Source organism: Eleginops maclovinus, chromosome 14 (assembly GCF_036324505.1).
Source record: "Eleginops maclovinus isolate JMC-PN-2008 ecotype Puerto Natales chromosome 14, JC_Emac_rtc_rv5, whole genome shotgun sequence".
Classification (NCBI taxonomy): domain Eukaryota; kingdom Metazoa; phylum Chordata; class Actinopteri; order Perciformes; family Eleginopidae; genus Eleginops; species Eleginops maclovinus.
This window is the reverse complement of record NC_086362.1, coordinates 5,666,961-5,683,580: the sequence shown is the minus strand read 5'-3', so window position 1 is coordinate 5,683,580 and position 16,620 is coordinate 5,666,961. Positions and strand designations below refer to the sequence as shown.

The following is a 16,620-nucleotide window of genomic DNA, read 5'->3' as shown; positions in this document are numbered from 1 at the left end:
AACTGGCTTTGCAAACTGGTTTCCCCTGGATATTGCAAATCACTAGCGAAGGGCTTGTTAACCTCCCCGGCTGAAGTAAAGTCCATTTGCTGAGCAGTAAGGGTCTCCTCAAACAGTAAAGGCTCTTCTTGGTGGTGCAGTTTCAGGAGGTTAGTGATGGCCTGGTCCTCGTCCTGGGTCAGCTCGAGCACAACCCGGCCTTTCTGTGCTTGAGGAGGCAGTTGTTATTCAGCCGTGGACAGGCCCAGATTCCTGGTCGGGTTTGTTCCAAATCTGAATGGGTCTGGACAGGGTGGGGGAGCCGGGCAGGCGGACATAAGTGGTGGTGGAGTGTTGAGCTTAAAGCACTCGAAAACCTGAAAGAAATACATGTTTAAAAGAATAATAGAGCTTAATGGACATACAGTACAGTCAATTAGAACATGTGGTGTTCATATAACAAACAGAATGACATTACAACATTAGAGGTACATTTCTGTTTATGACCATATTGCATTTTTTGTGTTTTACTGCCATGGTCATTGTTACGTGCCTTCCTGTTCTGCGATGGTGTCCAGTTATTGCGTCAACTTCTGTTTCTTTCAAAAATACTATCACTATTTTTACCTAAAGCGAAAAATACTGATAAAATGTCTTTACAGTCAGATCAAACTGCCTCCTTCCTTTGGCCATGGTCTCAATTTCCTTTCTGCCTCCTGGTCAGGGTCTTAGCTCCACCTAACAGGACTGAGCCTATTTTATTAGATGTCATCGTCTGCCTGATACCCTCCATAAGCTCCGCTCTCTACAACAAACACCAACTAAAAGAACCCAGGGGACAGGACCTCAACCAGGGTTTGCAGTCGTACTTTCAGTTCTCATGTCTCGTATACTTGTACCAGAAATTTCACAACCCCAAATTTGAACTTTTAATTGATGTTCAGTATTATGCATTATGTTGACTACATCAGGATGAGTGGTTGAGGGCTCACTTTGCCTAAGTGAAAATCAATTGTTAATTGCCCGTTTTAATCTAACACATCTGAATTCAAAAACTCTTGAAAATGCATTGAACGCAACTTAATGCAGCTTTGACAAAGGCTCAATTTATATTTATTGATTACAAACATGTATTACATTTTGTATAGAAAGACAAAACCTCAAATAATGTCCAAAAACCAAATACTGTCTTTAAGACATTCAACTTTATGGAAGTGTTTATGTTGTCTTCCAGGGACTACATTTTATATTTTGCATATGATGAGGGTATCCATGGCAATTAGTTTTTTAAGATATGAGTTTATGAAGTGCACTTACCTTCAAATCACTTACAACGTTGGGGATCCTTCCACAGGTCACGTTGGGATCAGAGTAGAAAAAGTCTTCGGGGCCGAGGGGATGGACTGGAAGAAAATGGAGCCGTCAGTTGTGATGGCAGACCAGGCGTTATTTTGATCATGCACAGCTTGGAACAGCTTTAACTGTTCTAATCAAATAAAAGCTCATTTATTATATATCACTGTATCATTTTGAATGATAAGTGTGGAGAAATGCAGGGAAATAACAATATTAAACATACTCTACTTAATCCATGTTGTGTAAAGTTTTGAAAATTACATAATTTCCGAAGTCCACGTTTAAGAGAATAACTTTTGCATGTGTTTTTGTCTGTCCAGATCTAACTACAACCTATATTTTACATTAGACATTGTATAGCACGTGCAAAGCCACATCTTGAAATAAAGAGCTTCAGTTATATTCCGGTTGTTCCTCAAAACGTGTTCATATCAGATTATTTACACCTTTTACTGTAAATTACCTTAATATTTATGTCGAAATTTGAGTTTTTGCTTTACTTCACGAAGTTACCTCAAAATCGTATTGTTATCAACTGTAAATAAGAAGTTGATTAAAGCTAATGTGGCTAACTAGGCTAACTAATTTACCTGTTTGGCTGCAATCGCCATCCTGGTGTGCTAAGCCTGCAGCCATGTACACAGGCATGAAAGACGGGTGGTTCAGGGTCCTGTTGGAGAAGGGAGGCAAGGTGTGCTGCCTGGGTCTCTGCAAGGAGAAACCTGGGGACATTTGTTTCATCTTTTTAGTAAACATTATGCACGCGAGCGAATAAATGTGATAGAAAGAAGTGTGCCATCACGGGCCCGTAACTCAACGCGTTACGCCCGTTTCATAAATGATAAAGAGCGTCACCTTCTGTTTTGCATAGCCAGGAAATTCAAAGTGTGTACAACCAATCAGTTTAGAGTAAAGCCAGACCAAAGCAATGCATTGATGTAAAGTACCTGTAACCTACCCCATCGTGATGGATGGATGGATGGACGGATGGACACTTTTGGGAAATTCTTGCGTTACAGGTGCAGCGGTGTGTTCAGACATTACAACATTGGAAAGGTTGAATACAGTATAGACATAATGAAATCTAAAATTTAATCTAAACATTTACAGCAAATGTCATAAAGTAGTCCATGTCCGAAAAATGTCCTAAAATATGTGAATAAAGTCTCACCGACCCGGCTCACACAGAACCAAATCTGCTCCAGGAAACCGCCATCAATCCCCTGACCATGCTGGAGAAAGCAAAACCAAATCACAACAAGCTGAAACACAAGCACGATAAGGCAGTAAAATACTGATTGTTTTTGTGACACAATTCCTAAAATATATGAATAAGTCTCAAAAATACCCCCAATAATGCATGAAAAAAGTTTCCAAAAATTATGCAAATAATCTCAGAAAATAAATGTCAAATGTCTGTAAAAGTCCTAACAGATATATGGTAAATATCTACAAATGTTCAGAAATAAGTGTTGGTTTATATTCTTCTCAAAGACTAAACACAATGATATAAATGGATCAAACTCAGGCAGTGGTTTTTCTGAACAAATGTTAAGATAAGAATTACTTTATTAATCCCAGACAGGGAAATGCTTGCGTTGCAGAAGCATAATACAATACAATACAGGTCATTGCACATAGAAATAAAATAAAATAAGAAATAAACAATTCTAAAGTATGGACATCTTAAAGAAATATAAATACAAATAAACCAGCATCATATCTGTATATATGCAGTTGAATATGAACATAAATAATCATTAAACTGAGAGACAAGTAGACTATTGAAGTAAACAAGATATAACGCAGGATATTATATACATAATAGTGCATGTGTGAATGGAATATTAAATAAAGTTTAAATGTACAATGTGAGTGTAAAGTGTCAAGTGAGAGTGATGTGTTCCAGTTAACAGAGAGGCTAAGGTGCAGAGAGTTCTCTGCCAGCCAGAGGTGAGTTGCTGTACAGGGTTATTGCATTGGGCAGGAATGTTCTCCTGTACCTGTCCTTGTGACAGCGGAGATGGAGCAGTCTGTTGGAGAAGGAGCTCTGCTGTTTGTCCAGCTGCAGGTGGAGAGGGTGGGTGGGGTTATCCATGATTGATAACAGTTTGTTCAGAGTCCTCCTCTCCACCACAGACTCAAAATTCCATCCATCCATCCATCATAAATCTCACAATGGGGTAGGTTACAGGTACTTTTCATCGATGCATTGCTTTGGTCTGGCTTTACTCTTCACTGATTGGTTGCACACACTTTGAATTGACTTACTATGCAAAACAGAAGGTGGGGCTCATTATCATACTAAAAAACTGGAGTTTTTACTTGCGAAATTACTAACACTGAAACCTCAGCAGCATCTTTTCTTTCTCATTGCCCGGTGTGCTTCAATTTACACTCTGGGCCTTTACAGTAATTGTAATAGCAGAGTAAGACTAGAATTTGTTCCTGATATTAAATGTTTTGACTAATGAGGAGCCTGGAGCCAGGTCATTGAAGGGTGAAATGATTCTTATCACCTTCCAAAAAGAGACCTATGTTTATACTGTACTGTGTTAGGCATATTGTTACAGTAATGGGCTGGCACAGGAGTCATATGGATCAGACTTTGAGTGAGAGTGGAGAACTGGACAGAGCTGTGACTTTGTGACATTGCTGCAGTGACCTGGATCAGATTATGAGGCCGGCTGACACTCGAGGTCGCTGCTGTGATACACCAAGCGAGTTTAGGGGTTTAGTTTAATTTACTTTAGTTGATGAAACATGGTGAAACAAGACAGAAGATAAAAGGAGAACAAAAGGAAGTACAAAAAATAGAACATTTTAGCAGACGAGATTAAACCCTGAACGTGCTTCATAGAGATTCTCTGCTAATCATTTTAAATTCCTGCGGGCTCAGCTCGAGTTTATTGAGCATTTATCGAGTGATGAGACCTTCCTGCAATTACGGCATTGTCCAATCTAAGGGTGGAAAAAAATCCTAAGATTTAAGCAGATCACATCTGACCTCGGTATGCACCGCTCTGAAAAATATTTGAATTTCTTTGACAGTAGGGGGTTAGAGTGGGAGAGAGGAGGGATTCAAAAATAAGGAGAGAAACACAGGATGAAAGAATTGCAACAAAACAAGAGAATCAGCAGGGGGCCAAGGTCACCGGATGTGAGAGCGGCTGACTTAAAGAAACAATGCAGTTTGTGTGAAATAATGAAAATAAGAGAAAAATAAAAAAGGTATCATGCAAGATTAGATGGCAAACTGAAATGTAGGCAGAAAATAAACTCTTAATCTTTTTTAAAACACGTAAAAAAACACCAACCTGTCCTCTCCTGCACTCATAACTTTCTCCCGCCCATCTGTTTTTAAGTTTAAGAAATCCAATCATTTCTATACGTCTCAAACCTCAAGCTCAAACAAAGGCGGGTGAATTTGATTTCAGGGAATTCAGGAGCTTTGTGCCGATGAATAAAACATTGCGTCTCCTTGATGTTACCCGGACTTATCAAGTCACAGATTCCCCCCTTTGAGCTCGCTGGTGACAGAGTGCAGAAACCCCTCGCAGGATGAAACGAAAAGATGAAGTTTCTACTGTATGTCTTCAGATTGGGCTGAGAGGAAAGATAAGGGCACTGAAGATACATTCAGGTATGTGCAAGACACCGAAATGAAGAAAGGAGACGACTTGATCTTCAATTTCATCTCATCTGTCATGAACAACGATATGTAAAGATTAATAAAACTGCGTGGGAGGAACACACCACACACTCTTCCTTAATCCAGATTTACATGGAGGCCGAGTGTGATTAGTGGCTGTGTGTTGCATTCATACATATTTAAGTGTTCTGGAAGCTGCTGTGGGTCAAATAAGTAATTGAAATGGGATTTAAGAAATCAATCACAAGCAGAATGAACAGTTTTGAGACTAAAATCTAAAATAAGATGTAAAGCAACAACGTACTGGAATAATATTCCCATTGGGTCTCTTTGTAGTTCACCCCAGACTCCTTTTCAAATCCTGCAAAACAAACTAATGTGAAAACTTCATAGTCTTCATGGATATTAAAGAGATATTTAGAATATAAAAGAGATAATGGATTAAATACACCATGTTAAGCTAGGTGAAGTACACAGCAGAATCAGCAAACACTAATTAACACTATCCAAGTATTCAAGACTTTAAAGGTGTTTACAGCAGCAACCGTTTGAAGTTTTGCTTTGTAAACACTAATAACGTGAACTCATAAGTATTTTTGTAATTAAAATAACATTCCTACACAGTGTTAGCTTTTTCAAGCATTTCAAGGTCAAAGCCAGTCTTCAAACGCTATGTTAATTCGCTAATATTAGCTTGCTATTAAATACTGAACATGGGAAACATAGCCTACATGCTACAAATGAACAAGTTAGAAAGCTGACGATAGCCTTTAGCTTGGCTGTACACTACATTTTTTAAACCGTAGCATTAATTTTGTAGCATAGAATAGACATTAAATGACATAACCGTAATGCTGTAGATTAAGTGACATGATTGTTTCACATTATTTAAAGAAAGCCTATTATTTTTAGTTGAATTTAATAAATGTACTGCTGTCATTCAAGTTTGGCTTTAGCACTTTAGCCTAATGTAGCGTGTTAGCTTTCTCTTAGCTTAATGGAACCAGGACATTTGTAATCTTTCTTTGTGTTTTTTTTTAGGAACCTGAACCAGAAGCATGATTCTAATAAAGACCATATTTGATATTCATGTCTACTCCTTCCTATGGTAAACAGATAAACACGATGCAAAACTACCTAATCTAACGATCGAAATAGCAACCATACCCTCCATATCCTCTCAGTAGAAGCTGAAGTCTCCCTTCTCCCCAGCAGATGGCAGCCTTGCACTGTGCAGTATGTCAGGTGTTAACACACTGCCTGTATGAGCACCATGGCCTATGCCTCTGTGTCAGGGAGAGAATGTGAATAAGAAAGAGAAGGTGGGGGTTAGAGAGAAAGAGGAGAAAGATGTTTGGGCTGTATTTATTATTTTAGTAATAGAAAATAGAGTTGCATTCATGAAACATGCATGAAAATTGCCACCCACAGGGCTTCGTTAAAATTTAATTTCATCCAGTGTCAAAAACTCAAAATACAAAACAGAACCATAATTTTGTCGATTTTCTAACTACGTAATAAAAGAGCATACATACAAAAAGATCTACATAATATGCATTCATGCCATTTGCTAATTGCATGATTACAACATCAAACCAAACAATTACAGCAATGAGTTGAAACAAACAAGCCTAACAGAATATTTAAGGAAGATTTACAATGTTCCTACTGTACTGCATGACAAGTCAAACCTCACCAATTTTAGTTTCATTCTTCCATAAAGTTTGGGAATTCAGAAGAGACAATCCACAGTAGTCAACACTGGATCCTACCCTTCACAAAATTCACCTTGAAAGAGTTTTATATGACTTCTTTCCAGCTGCAAGCCCATTCCTTTGAAGCGCATACATAAAGTAGTCCTCACTAAAAATCAATATTAACAAACAACCTTTTAAGCCTCAATTATTCCACGTTAAACACTCAAATACTTTGCTAATCTGGTTCTTTAAAGGTGACATGATCAGATTTGATTGACAGCAACTAGAAAACTTTAGACGACGTTAAATTGAGCAAAATTTAATTGAACATTTCTGGGGTTCTTTTGGTTTTAAAACCAGTGAGAAGAGCATAGAAAACAAATACAAATACAGTGTCTATGGACACATGACAACACCCTTTAGATCTCTAGCTTTTACAAAGTCTGATTCTATTCAGGGTTCAATTTTGTCTTTCAACACATTCTGTGCGTGTCTGTAAGTACACACCTGAATTTTCACGGAGCTTGTCTGAAAATTACCTCTGCTAAAAAAAAATCTCAGCTTTTTACTTTAGCCCGAGGAGTGAAAAATATCCTGCTGAAAGCAGCCCTCTCCTGGCCAATCATCTTGTTTAGCATTTCCTTTGACTGCCCTGTGATTGGGTACAGCTTGCACCAAAAGAGTGCACCACACTATAAGACGGTGTGAAAAATGGGAAAAGTGTTCTACTTTCCATGAACTCATGAACTAGTAAAACGGTCGAGGGATTCCTGTTAGCATGGCAGAATATTTTTGAATAATCCAATGCGAGCAGAGAGCTTTCTGTAAGGCTCAGCTGGTAAAGCGTGACAGTAACACTAGCAGGGTTAGTGGTTTGATTCCCTGCGTGGCCATTGGTGATAAAACTGTATGCACACATGGTGCCAAGAGGTGATAAAAGCTGCAAATGCAGCAGTGCAGTGAATGCTAATCCTCACTGAAACAGCAGCACTACACGTACAACTTTTACAGTTTGGTGTCAACGTCTTGACTTGCAAAGCAACTGTACATCAATGTAAGTACAATGAAGCATTGACTCTTGTTCGAGGTAAAATATCAGCCCCGTTAGTCCTGTCAAAAATACAGCTGCTCCATGCTCTATACACGTACCCTTCAGTGGAGACAAAGAATGAGAGGATAAAATAAAATATTTCACAAAAGCGAAGGAGTGTGGTTTTACGAAGACAAAAAGTGCAAAAGGGGGAAAAAAAATAGGGTTGATGTGGTTGAGCGGCGGCGCTTCTGAATACTAAAGTAATATGTAAAAGGAAGAAAAGAATAAAAAACTTGACTGAGTTTTGCGGTTAAAAGGTGAAGACACGCGAAAAGGTGTGAATGAATGATGAGAAACAGCGTGGAGAATGGTCTTTGAGAAAGACAAGCATTAATGAAAATCATTGTAAATGTCAAATGACTTTTTAGTTGAGAGCTCATTCATTTCAACAATATAAGCTGAAAGGGTGCGAATTGTAGAATAGCAGAGAAGAAGAGGTGTCGTATTCGACTCAAAGGATATGGTGGGGAAAACTATAGTAAGAAAGACACACACAAAATAAGAATAATATAGAAACACATGCACACTGTTTATAAGATTTAATACATGATGCATTCGTCCGTCTATCCACATGGCCTATGTGCAGCGTGAGCATATTGATAAGTTTAGGTATCATGTTTGCCAACGTGTGTGTTTATTGTTTTGAGCTTGTTACCCTGCTCGCAGTGTGATACCGCACTCGCCTCCATTATTCCCATAAAGCTCGCCATTAAATCATTCAGGAAGCCTATTCAATTTCAAAACTGGGAACCATTGAGGTTATTTAGGGGCTCATGCATCAACCCGCTGAAGATTTCCACATCCGGCTTCATCCACAATGCAGACATTAAAAACACAAGAATACATTTGGAGCCAATGAAATGTTTGTGTTAAGACAAAAAGCAGTTTGGTTCTTTAAAAATGCAACACATTTGCTATTGATTTATTCTACAATAAGTAGATCAAATATGTGTGGGTTAGGTTTGATATCTTTGACATTATGTAGTTGCCAGGAAACATCTATATTTATGATTTACAATCAAAAGGGAAATACAAATACTGAACTTGCAAATTCATTTTAATGAGAGTTAAGTCTAGTGGATTGCCTCATTTTTACCATCATCCATGCACTACTATATGGATGATGTGATTATTCTACCCACACTATTTCCCCCAGTTTGGCCCTCTATCTTTGTCCCCGCAGTGAACTGGGAATATAGTTAAGAAATAAAGCTTCGTAAGTTGGACTTCTGGATTGTCAACAACAACTTAAAAGTCCTGTAACTGTTTTATTATTCAATGTGTCCTAACGTTGCTGCTGTGTGAAAGAGCTACCCCGTCCACCACAACATCCTGCATGGTGGCACCTGCTTGACAATAATGGCTGAAAGGTGGGAAGTGTGGAGGGAGATGTTGTTTACCATTAAATATTCAACACTAGCAATCGCCTCTACAGCCAGTTTGGAAGATTTGTGGAAATAAGCAGCTCGCCTGTGTGCCGGTTTGGACGTAATTTGATCCTGACACATTGACTAGGGAAATAAAAAAAGATCAGATTTGATGTTTACATGCAGACGTCACACTCCTATTTCCGACAGTATATTTTGGTGTTCTCTCCAAGATGATAAAGTGAACCTAGAACAATAATCACGGCATGAAATATAAAAAAAGCAGTGTTGATACACGTTTCTGTCCACAGCCAATAAAATATAAGACACCAGATGACTATAGGAAGCATCAAAGGCAGATTTAAAGACAGCTCATGATTGAAAAGGATGGAGTGTGTCAACTTGACACAGAAGAGGTTAGAAGTGAAGAAGGTTGTGTGCTGTGACAAAACAAGGGTCATGTCTATCCACAAAATGTAACTTTTCTGAAACCCGTGACACATTTACAGAGAATAAACTCGAAATGAGTAAGTCTTAAGACACCAGCCTACAAAGGGTTTGATTTAGGGTGCTGCATCCAACAATCTTTGTGACTTTTAGAAACTGAGAAGCACTCAAGTTAGAACGTCTTATAGTTCCAGTTAAGGTAAAAAAGTTCTGTTGGTAGTCTGAAAGTTAATATACACGAACACAGAGGAAAAGATGTAGAAGATGATAGAACACACAGGTCGAGGCCGGGTACAGGAGCTATCTGTACAAGACCCGTCAAGACAGATTACACAGAACGGGACACACACTGATCTATTACACCCTGTCATTCTTCTTTTAAAGAAGAGCTTTTACAAGAGGCATGACCTTGAAAAACTTCAGCCATCTATCTAAAACACAGAGATAAGTTACTGAGCTGTGTTCAGAGGAGGGAGGAGGGGGGGTGGTGCGTAAACTGCCCTCTGTCTTATGGCTCATCAATGTGACTAATTCCTACAGTAGGTAATGGCAAAGACAGATGATGGAGGCCAAAGGGGGCCACCTACAAACATTAAAACCAGCTTTCAGTGGTGTGAGAAACTTTTCTCTTTATATGTAAGAAACTGCGGTGGTGGTGGAGGGGGGAGGAGTATTGTCTACTTGTTGGAGAAATGTTTAATCGATGAACTAAATTGGCCTAACGTTTTTCACAATGCTACCAAAATGCTGACGTTTAGCAGGTATAACTTTCCTGTGTTCACCATCGTAGTTTAATGTTTGCTTAATGTCTCTAATTATAAAACACAGATAAGGCTGGTGGAATGTCTTTTGTTTAATAGAAGTGTGGTGACAATTCTATAGCATTATTTTAAAAGGGAGAGTCAGCAGGGTTTAAAATTTGGCATCAGATAAATGTGTGCATTCAGTAAATCCTACAACAGCCATAACTCTGCTAGGATAAAAAATGCAAAGCATGGGTCTGTTTTTCAGCACACCACAGCAAAATTAGCTGTGATAACACATTATCATATGCACGATATACAGCATGACAGCAGAATGCTCGAGTGTGACTAGTGTGTTTTGTAAATCAAGCTGGAAACAAGTTACTCTGCAGCAGAGCTGACTGAGCTCATATCTAATGGCTCTAAATACTGCTGTTGTCAGAGGGAACATCAATACTGAGCGGAACTAGAATAAACGCAGACTGGAGAAACACTGAGAAAAATAAATGTGTGAAACAAAAACGCAGGTAAGTGGAAGAACCAGGCAGTATCAGGAAAAGATGGACTCCACGGCAGGAGGAGAGTGGTGGAAAAATAAAGGACAAGGAGAAGAAATGGAGGTAAAAGAGCTCGTCCAGAAGAGACAAATTGAGAGACAGACATGGGTCTTACAACGAGAATTAAGTGTGCAAGTGAGAAATATATATGACATTCTGAGGGAAGATGGATAGAGGAAAATTTAACCTGGGACAATGATGATTTCCTAAAAAGAGCTGACATTGATACAGCAGCATAAGAACTAAGGACATTAGCTCTTAATACACTGTGTGTTTCAGGAGGAGGCACTGTTCCATTATTGAGGACACATCCAGGTGCCATTAGATGATGCATAACACATAGCTCTCAGATTCAGCCACAATCATTCAATTGCTGAGCATCTACTGACAAGAAATGCAGCCAACTGTATACGCCTGCACATGCAGACTTGAGTTCGATACCTAAAGGTCAATAAAGCGATGGCATTTGCAACTTTCAGCACTACACCAAAGTAAAAAACAACAACAAAAAGTTTTAGAGTTGTTTCTTTGTTGCTTTTTAGCTGGGAAAAGATGCAAGGCAACCAGTGGAAATTCAAGGAAGTAGAAACAAGAAAAAGTCCACACTAACTACACAGAATACATCACGTTAATTCTTGAGGTGCTTGTGGGCAGATTTGTTTACATCTGGCCAAGCAAGCAGTTTCCCTCGCTTTCCAGGTTAATGCTAAGCTAAGATAATCAGCCTCTGCTCCAAAGGTATATTTACCATAAATATATCAGTGGAATCAATTGATTCAAAAAGTGCATTTACCAAAACTTACCTTATAGGGCCAGCATTTAATTTGCACTTTTGTGAATTCCTTTTTTTCTGACATGTCTGAATTACACTTAAATCTGGAGATAGTTTTATTGTTTAGTAAAAAAAAAAATGTAGACACAATGATGACAAATACCAAAGACAATTTCAACCATGACAAAATGATGATCACTTGTGCCAGAAGTGGACATCTGGCACTGATTGATGCAATACATATAGAAATTGAGGAATAATTGGACTTTTGTAAAGAATATCTGGAAGAGACAAACTTTGCTGAAGTTTATTTGGAGCACATTATGGAGGATACTTTGACAGTTTTTTTTTTTAGCTATTCCTACACCCAGTGTAATTAGGATATATTTTCCTGGAAGAAAAAGGAAGGGGTAACTACTTTAGTTATGGGATGGTCTGGTGGTCAGACAGACCTCTTATTAAATGTTGACAAAATATGAGTTGGAAATGCAGAGTCCTGTTATCTCTTCTGTGCACTGGTCTCACTGCCTGGCTCATTCCAAACACACGGCCACAGGGACCTCATTTAGTGAGCACCCGCACTACCTCCGACTTTAAAACCCTTATTTTAAATAATGAATTAAATATGGGCTGGTCTACATGGGCTTAAACCCAAGGGCCCAGACTCTGAAATGTGTTCATTGTCTGCTTTATATTAGCATGGACATGAGCTCCACTAAGTTCCACTAGCGATGAGAAAGAGCATGTCCCCCTCACTTTTCAAAATCCTTGTTATAGTTCCAGGTTGATTTGCTCAAAAACATCTCTGCAAACTATTTCCCCTCACTAGAAGACATTTAAGTATATGATACTAGCAGAATATAATATTTGCAACAGTACGCATGGTATTCAAAACCCTGTGATTAGCTATTTTGCAAGTGCTTGTTAAAATAAATTGAGGCCGACCAAAATGTTATATTGAAGTATTGATCGTGTCGCATATCACTGATTTCCAATACAATTACATCTGGCAGTTACAATATAAAGGTATAAAGGTTAAGAAGTATGAGTCAGCACCAAAGATATGTTTTATAAGCTTTGAAAAATGATTTATGTGAATTAAAAAAGCCAACCAGTCTCTCATTTCTAATAATTTCACCCAGCATCACTATCAGATATTTTTCCATCCAGCCGTGAGTTTTCTTTGCACTGTAGTAACTATAATGAAATAAAGAGCATCACGAATGCACACATCGTCTACGCTGAATGGCCTCGAATACTGTACCTTGCTGACATTTCAAAAGGTATAGTCAAAGGGGGATGCACGTTTGACATGCTTACGTTATAGAGGAAAATTCATCCAGTGACCTTTGTTGTGCGTGCATCCTCCTCCTCCTCCTCTTCCTCCAGTTTTTATTTTCTTCATCACCAGTCAGCATTCAGAGCATCAGTAACCTATAAAAGGAGTACATATTACTCAGTTTAATCACATGTTAGATCAGGCCACATGGGTGTGAATGAGATAAGTGGGGTTTCCCCTCTAAAGTTCTCTCATATGGTTGAGTAAGCCTCGCAGGGGTTTCTCGAGGGCCAGTTAAAAAGCAGCTGCAACGTGACATCTTTTATTATTTCGGACAATATCTCACTGGTAACTAACTTTAAACACTGATCATTTTTCAGTATGTTCTATTTATTACCCTGCTTCCAAGGAAAATACCTTTATTTTGACTGATAAGGAATGAATCCTCCGCTTAGACCTTTATTATGTCTTTACAAGATATATTTTCAGGAAGAAAAAAACAATATACCTCGTTTAACTTGTATTCTCATGGCTGGTGTGTGCAGCGAATAGGACCGACATATTACAGATACATTTCCAAAGCAACATTTGAGGCTTACAAGCAGGAACATGAATCAAGAAGGTTCCAAACAGGGAATGAAATCCAAGAAGGCACATAAATCCAACAAGGGGCAACAATGTAAGGGGACTGAAGAAGAAACAAGCAGGTAACAACCTTCGGAAGTAATGTGTGCAAACGTCTCACACTGGCAGGGAGCGTTTGGGGGTGGATAATTAGGGACATTGGAAACAGCTGAGCGAGTAGGGATGTGAATGCAGGGCTAATGGGGAGAGAGGTGTGTGGGTGGGAGAGGATATCATGTGACCAGGACCCGTAATAAAGACTGAGGACATCTAGTGGAGGGTAAGAGCACTGCACCATCGGTAGTAAGAGGGGAGTTTGACTGCAGAGAGAAAATAGAAAGTCACAAACAAAAGGAGATACACGTAAAATAGCAGTGGGGGAAATAATCGATACAGCATAGTATCGCAATATTGTATATTGGTGTCTGTGATCTATGATACACGGACACCAAGTATCGATATTTTATTATATACACTATTCATATTACGAATACAAATGTTGCTAACAAGTGCTTTTACAATCCACTAAACGATGCTGAGCTTTTTCTTGTGCGGTCATGGCCATGGGTAAAGTCAGTGAGATTGGCAGGAAGTTAGTCAAAACAAAGATGGAGTCAGTGTAGAAAGAAATCCGAAAAGCGCCGTATCGCAATATATCGTAGAATCGCAATAAATAGCGCAATAGTATCGTATCTTGGGGACACTGATGATTCCAACCCCTAGTAATGCATACATGTCATCACACATTTCAATAGATAGAATGGACAGAACACCATATCAGTTTTTGCTTCACTGAAAGATTTACTTTAATTTGGTTTGTTCATCTGTACTGACCAATTTTTTAACAAAAGGGAACTCTGTTGATTGGTTTCAAATCTTTTTTTGTGATCTATGAACCTGGGGAAATTGAAAACGGTTATGCAAGCGGAAACATTCACACAGTGTAAACACCATGGCAGAAAGGTTTTGAAGCTTTCTTTTACAGCTGGAGAACGAGTCTTGCCGATCCACAGAAGAATGCACACAACTGATAGTAAGCTGACGGATCTTGAATCTAAAAAAACATATTTCAATTGCTTTATTCTGTTGAACATATTTAATTAACTTTCTAACATTGACTCGCAGACCCTTTTTTGCACAGTTGACTCAAGGCTTTAACGTCCCTTCCTTTTTATAAAGTGTTTCTCAAATGTCCTTTCATCCACTTCCGTTCATCTGCATCTGTTATTACAGAGATATATGGATCTGGTGGATTAAATAAATGAGAAAATAGCGGCGTAGAAATGCCCTATGCAGTCTGAAAGTAAATCATGTTTTTCATTTAACTCTACAGCTGCACTAAACAACATCACAATCTAATACAAGCTATTTCCAGTTCAAGGGAATGCACCTAATGGCTTTTACCACAGGATTACAGTTAACGCTGAAAGCAGTGGAAGTGAAATTTTCTCAACGATAAGTAGACACCTATAACCCAACATGTGGGCCTAGCATTTCCGAGCTGTAATGAGTTTAAGTCCCTTACTGGCCGACTGCGCTGTCTCATTGTTTGATAGTGTTATCCACACTCACTTACCCATTCTCTTAGGCACTGCAGGGCCTCGGGGACTACACTCGTTTTGTGTGTTTACCAATTCTCACAACCTAGCCCGCACTCTTGGAAATTACATTCTGTAAGGTCTCTCAGACTATTTAGCTGGATGGGTGGTAATGATTGCATGGCAGGACAATTCTGTGGAAGTACAGCTTTCCACACAGCATATTAAGTGAGACAGATTTCAAAGTATATGGTTAAAAGGGACTGTTAATGTATTCCTGTAGCTTTATGCTAGCAGGGCTACCAGTCCATCAATAATTCTTTTGTTCCAATGTTCTGTACATACGTGACTTTCTATTAAACTTGGTGTCCTGTTTTTCAATATTTTAGCCTCCTTATTTTTTCTCCTTTAAAAAATGTGCCAACATTGTACATTTTTTAAATATGAGACGAAAAAGGGATTTTCAATGATAATGAATGAAGTTAGCAATATGTTTAAAGTAACATGACATGTTAGCCTTCATTGGTTGTCTTTGTTTTCCACCTTGGGGGCAGCAAAAGACAATATCTATCCACAGGACTGGTAAATCACCCCCTTCAGATAAGTTAAAACAAACAGCTCAGATATCAAGCAGTAACAGAGCACCATTAGCATTAGCATTAGCTTAGTCCAATAGATTATCCCCTTCAGAAACTCGCAAAGAAAATGTGGAGCTAGCAGCTAAATGCTCCATACACAGTCTACTTTTGTACTACATTAAAATGTTTTGCTTTTTACGCTCCTTTAACTTCTCAGGGATATGATTGGCACTCTAGCTGCCTAACTTTGATCACCAGTTAACTGCTTACTTTGTCTGACTTAGATGCTTAAAAGAGGGCTTATTGTTGCTCAACAAAATAATATGGAACACCAAAATGATAAGCTGAAACATGCTAACATGCTTTGTAGTGTTAGCAGAAGTGCTGTCTGGTGGTAGTCATTTGATGCATTATTTATATTAAAGAAAATGGATAAGAGCAGCTTTAATGTCAATTTCTTAGTTTATATACAGTATACACGTTACATTGAACAAACCCACCAGACCTATAAGAAGCACTGACATGATATCCTGCATTTGAAAGGCCGGATATGTTTCTCAATCCAAATGTGGACAGTGGAATGGCCAACTTAATCTTTGGACTCCACCACATTTCTTCACATGAAATGCCAAACGTCTGTCTATTTGACCTATCTACCCGCTCTGAAGAATACAATGACTGAATGACTTGAGGAAGCAAAGGTAAAGAAAGAGTGTCAGGAGAAGGAGGGTGGGGGGGAGTCTGATAGAGCGAAAGGCCATTATTAGACTCATTCTGCATTTTTGGTGGGAAGCGACTCTAGGAAATTGGAATTGTGCGACCTGCCAGCGACCGATAGGAGCCCTTTCAGTGAAATAAATAAACCAAAAATAAATAGATGACCCAGGTTATTTTTAAATTAAAACAATCAATCAAAGGGAAGGAAAGGGAAAAAGAAA

At 38.7% G+C, this 16,620-nt stretch overlaps 1 protein-coding gene across 1 annotated transcript; it reads right to left on the bottom strand.

Annotated features, from left to right (window-relative positions):
* Nucleotides 1-224: 224 nt before the first annotated feature.
* On the bottom strand, nt 225-6,202 carry LOC134876300 (histone deacetylase complex subunit SAP25-like). Its single transcript, XM_063901289.1, has 4 exons — nt 6,155-6,202; nt 1,926-2,057; nt 1,297-1,382; nt 225-356 (listed from the first exon to the last, which is right to left on the bottom strand). The coding sequence occupies exons 1-4, from the start codon at nt 6,159-6,161 to the stop codon at nt 225-227; spliced, it is 357 nt and encodes a 118-aa protein (XP_063757359.1). The 5' UTR covers nt 6,162-6,202.
* Between the last annotated feature and the right edge of the window lie 10,418 nt (nt 6,203-16,620).

What these genes read in the sequence shown, in the direction of transcription:
- LOC134876300 (XM_063901289.1), bottom strand. An exon ending in TGGCGATTGCAGCCAAACAG is followed by an intron (nt 1,383 to 1,925) that starts GTAAATTAGTTA and finishes ATTTTCTTCCAG; the next exon opens with TCCATCCCCTCGGCCCCGAA. An exon ending in ACGTTGTAAGTGATTTGAAG is followed by an intron (nt 357 to 1,296) that starts GTAAGTGCACTT and finishes TATTTCTTTCAG; the next exon opens with GTTTTCGAGTGCTTTAAGCT.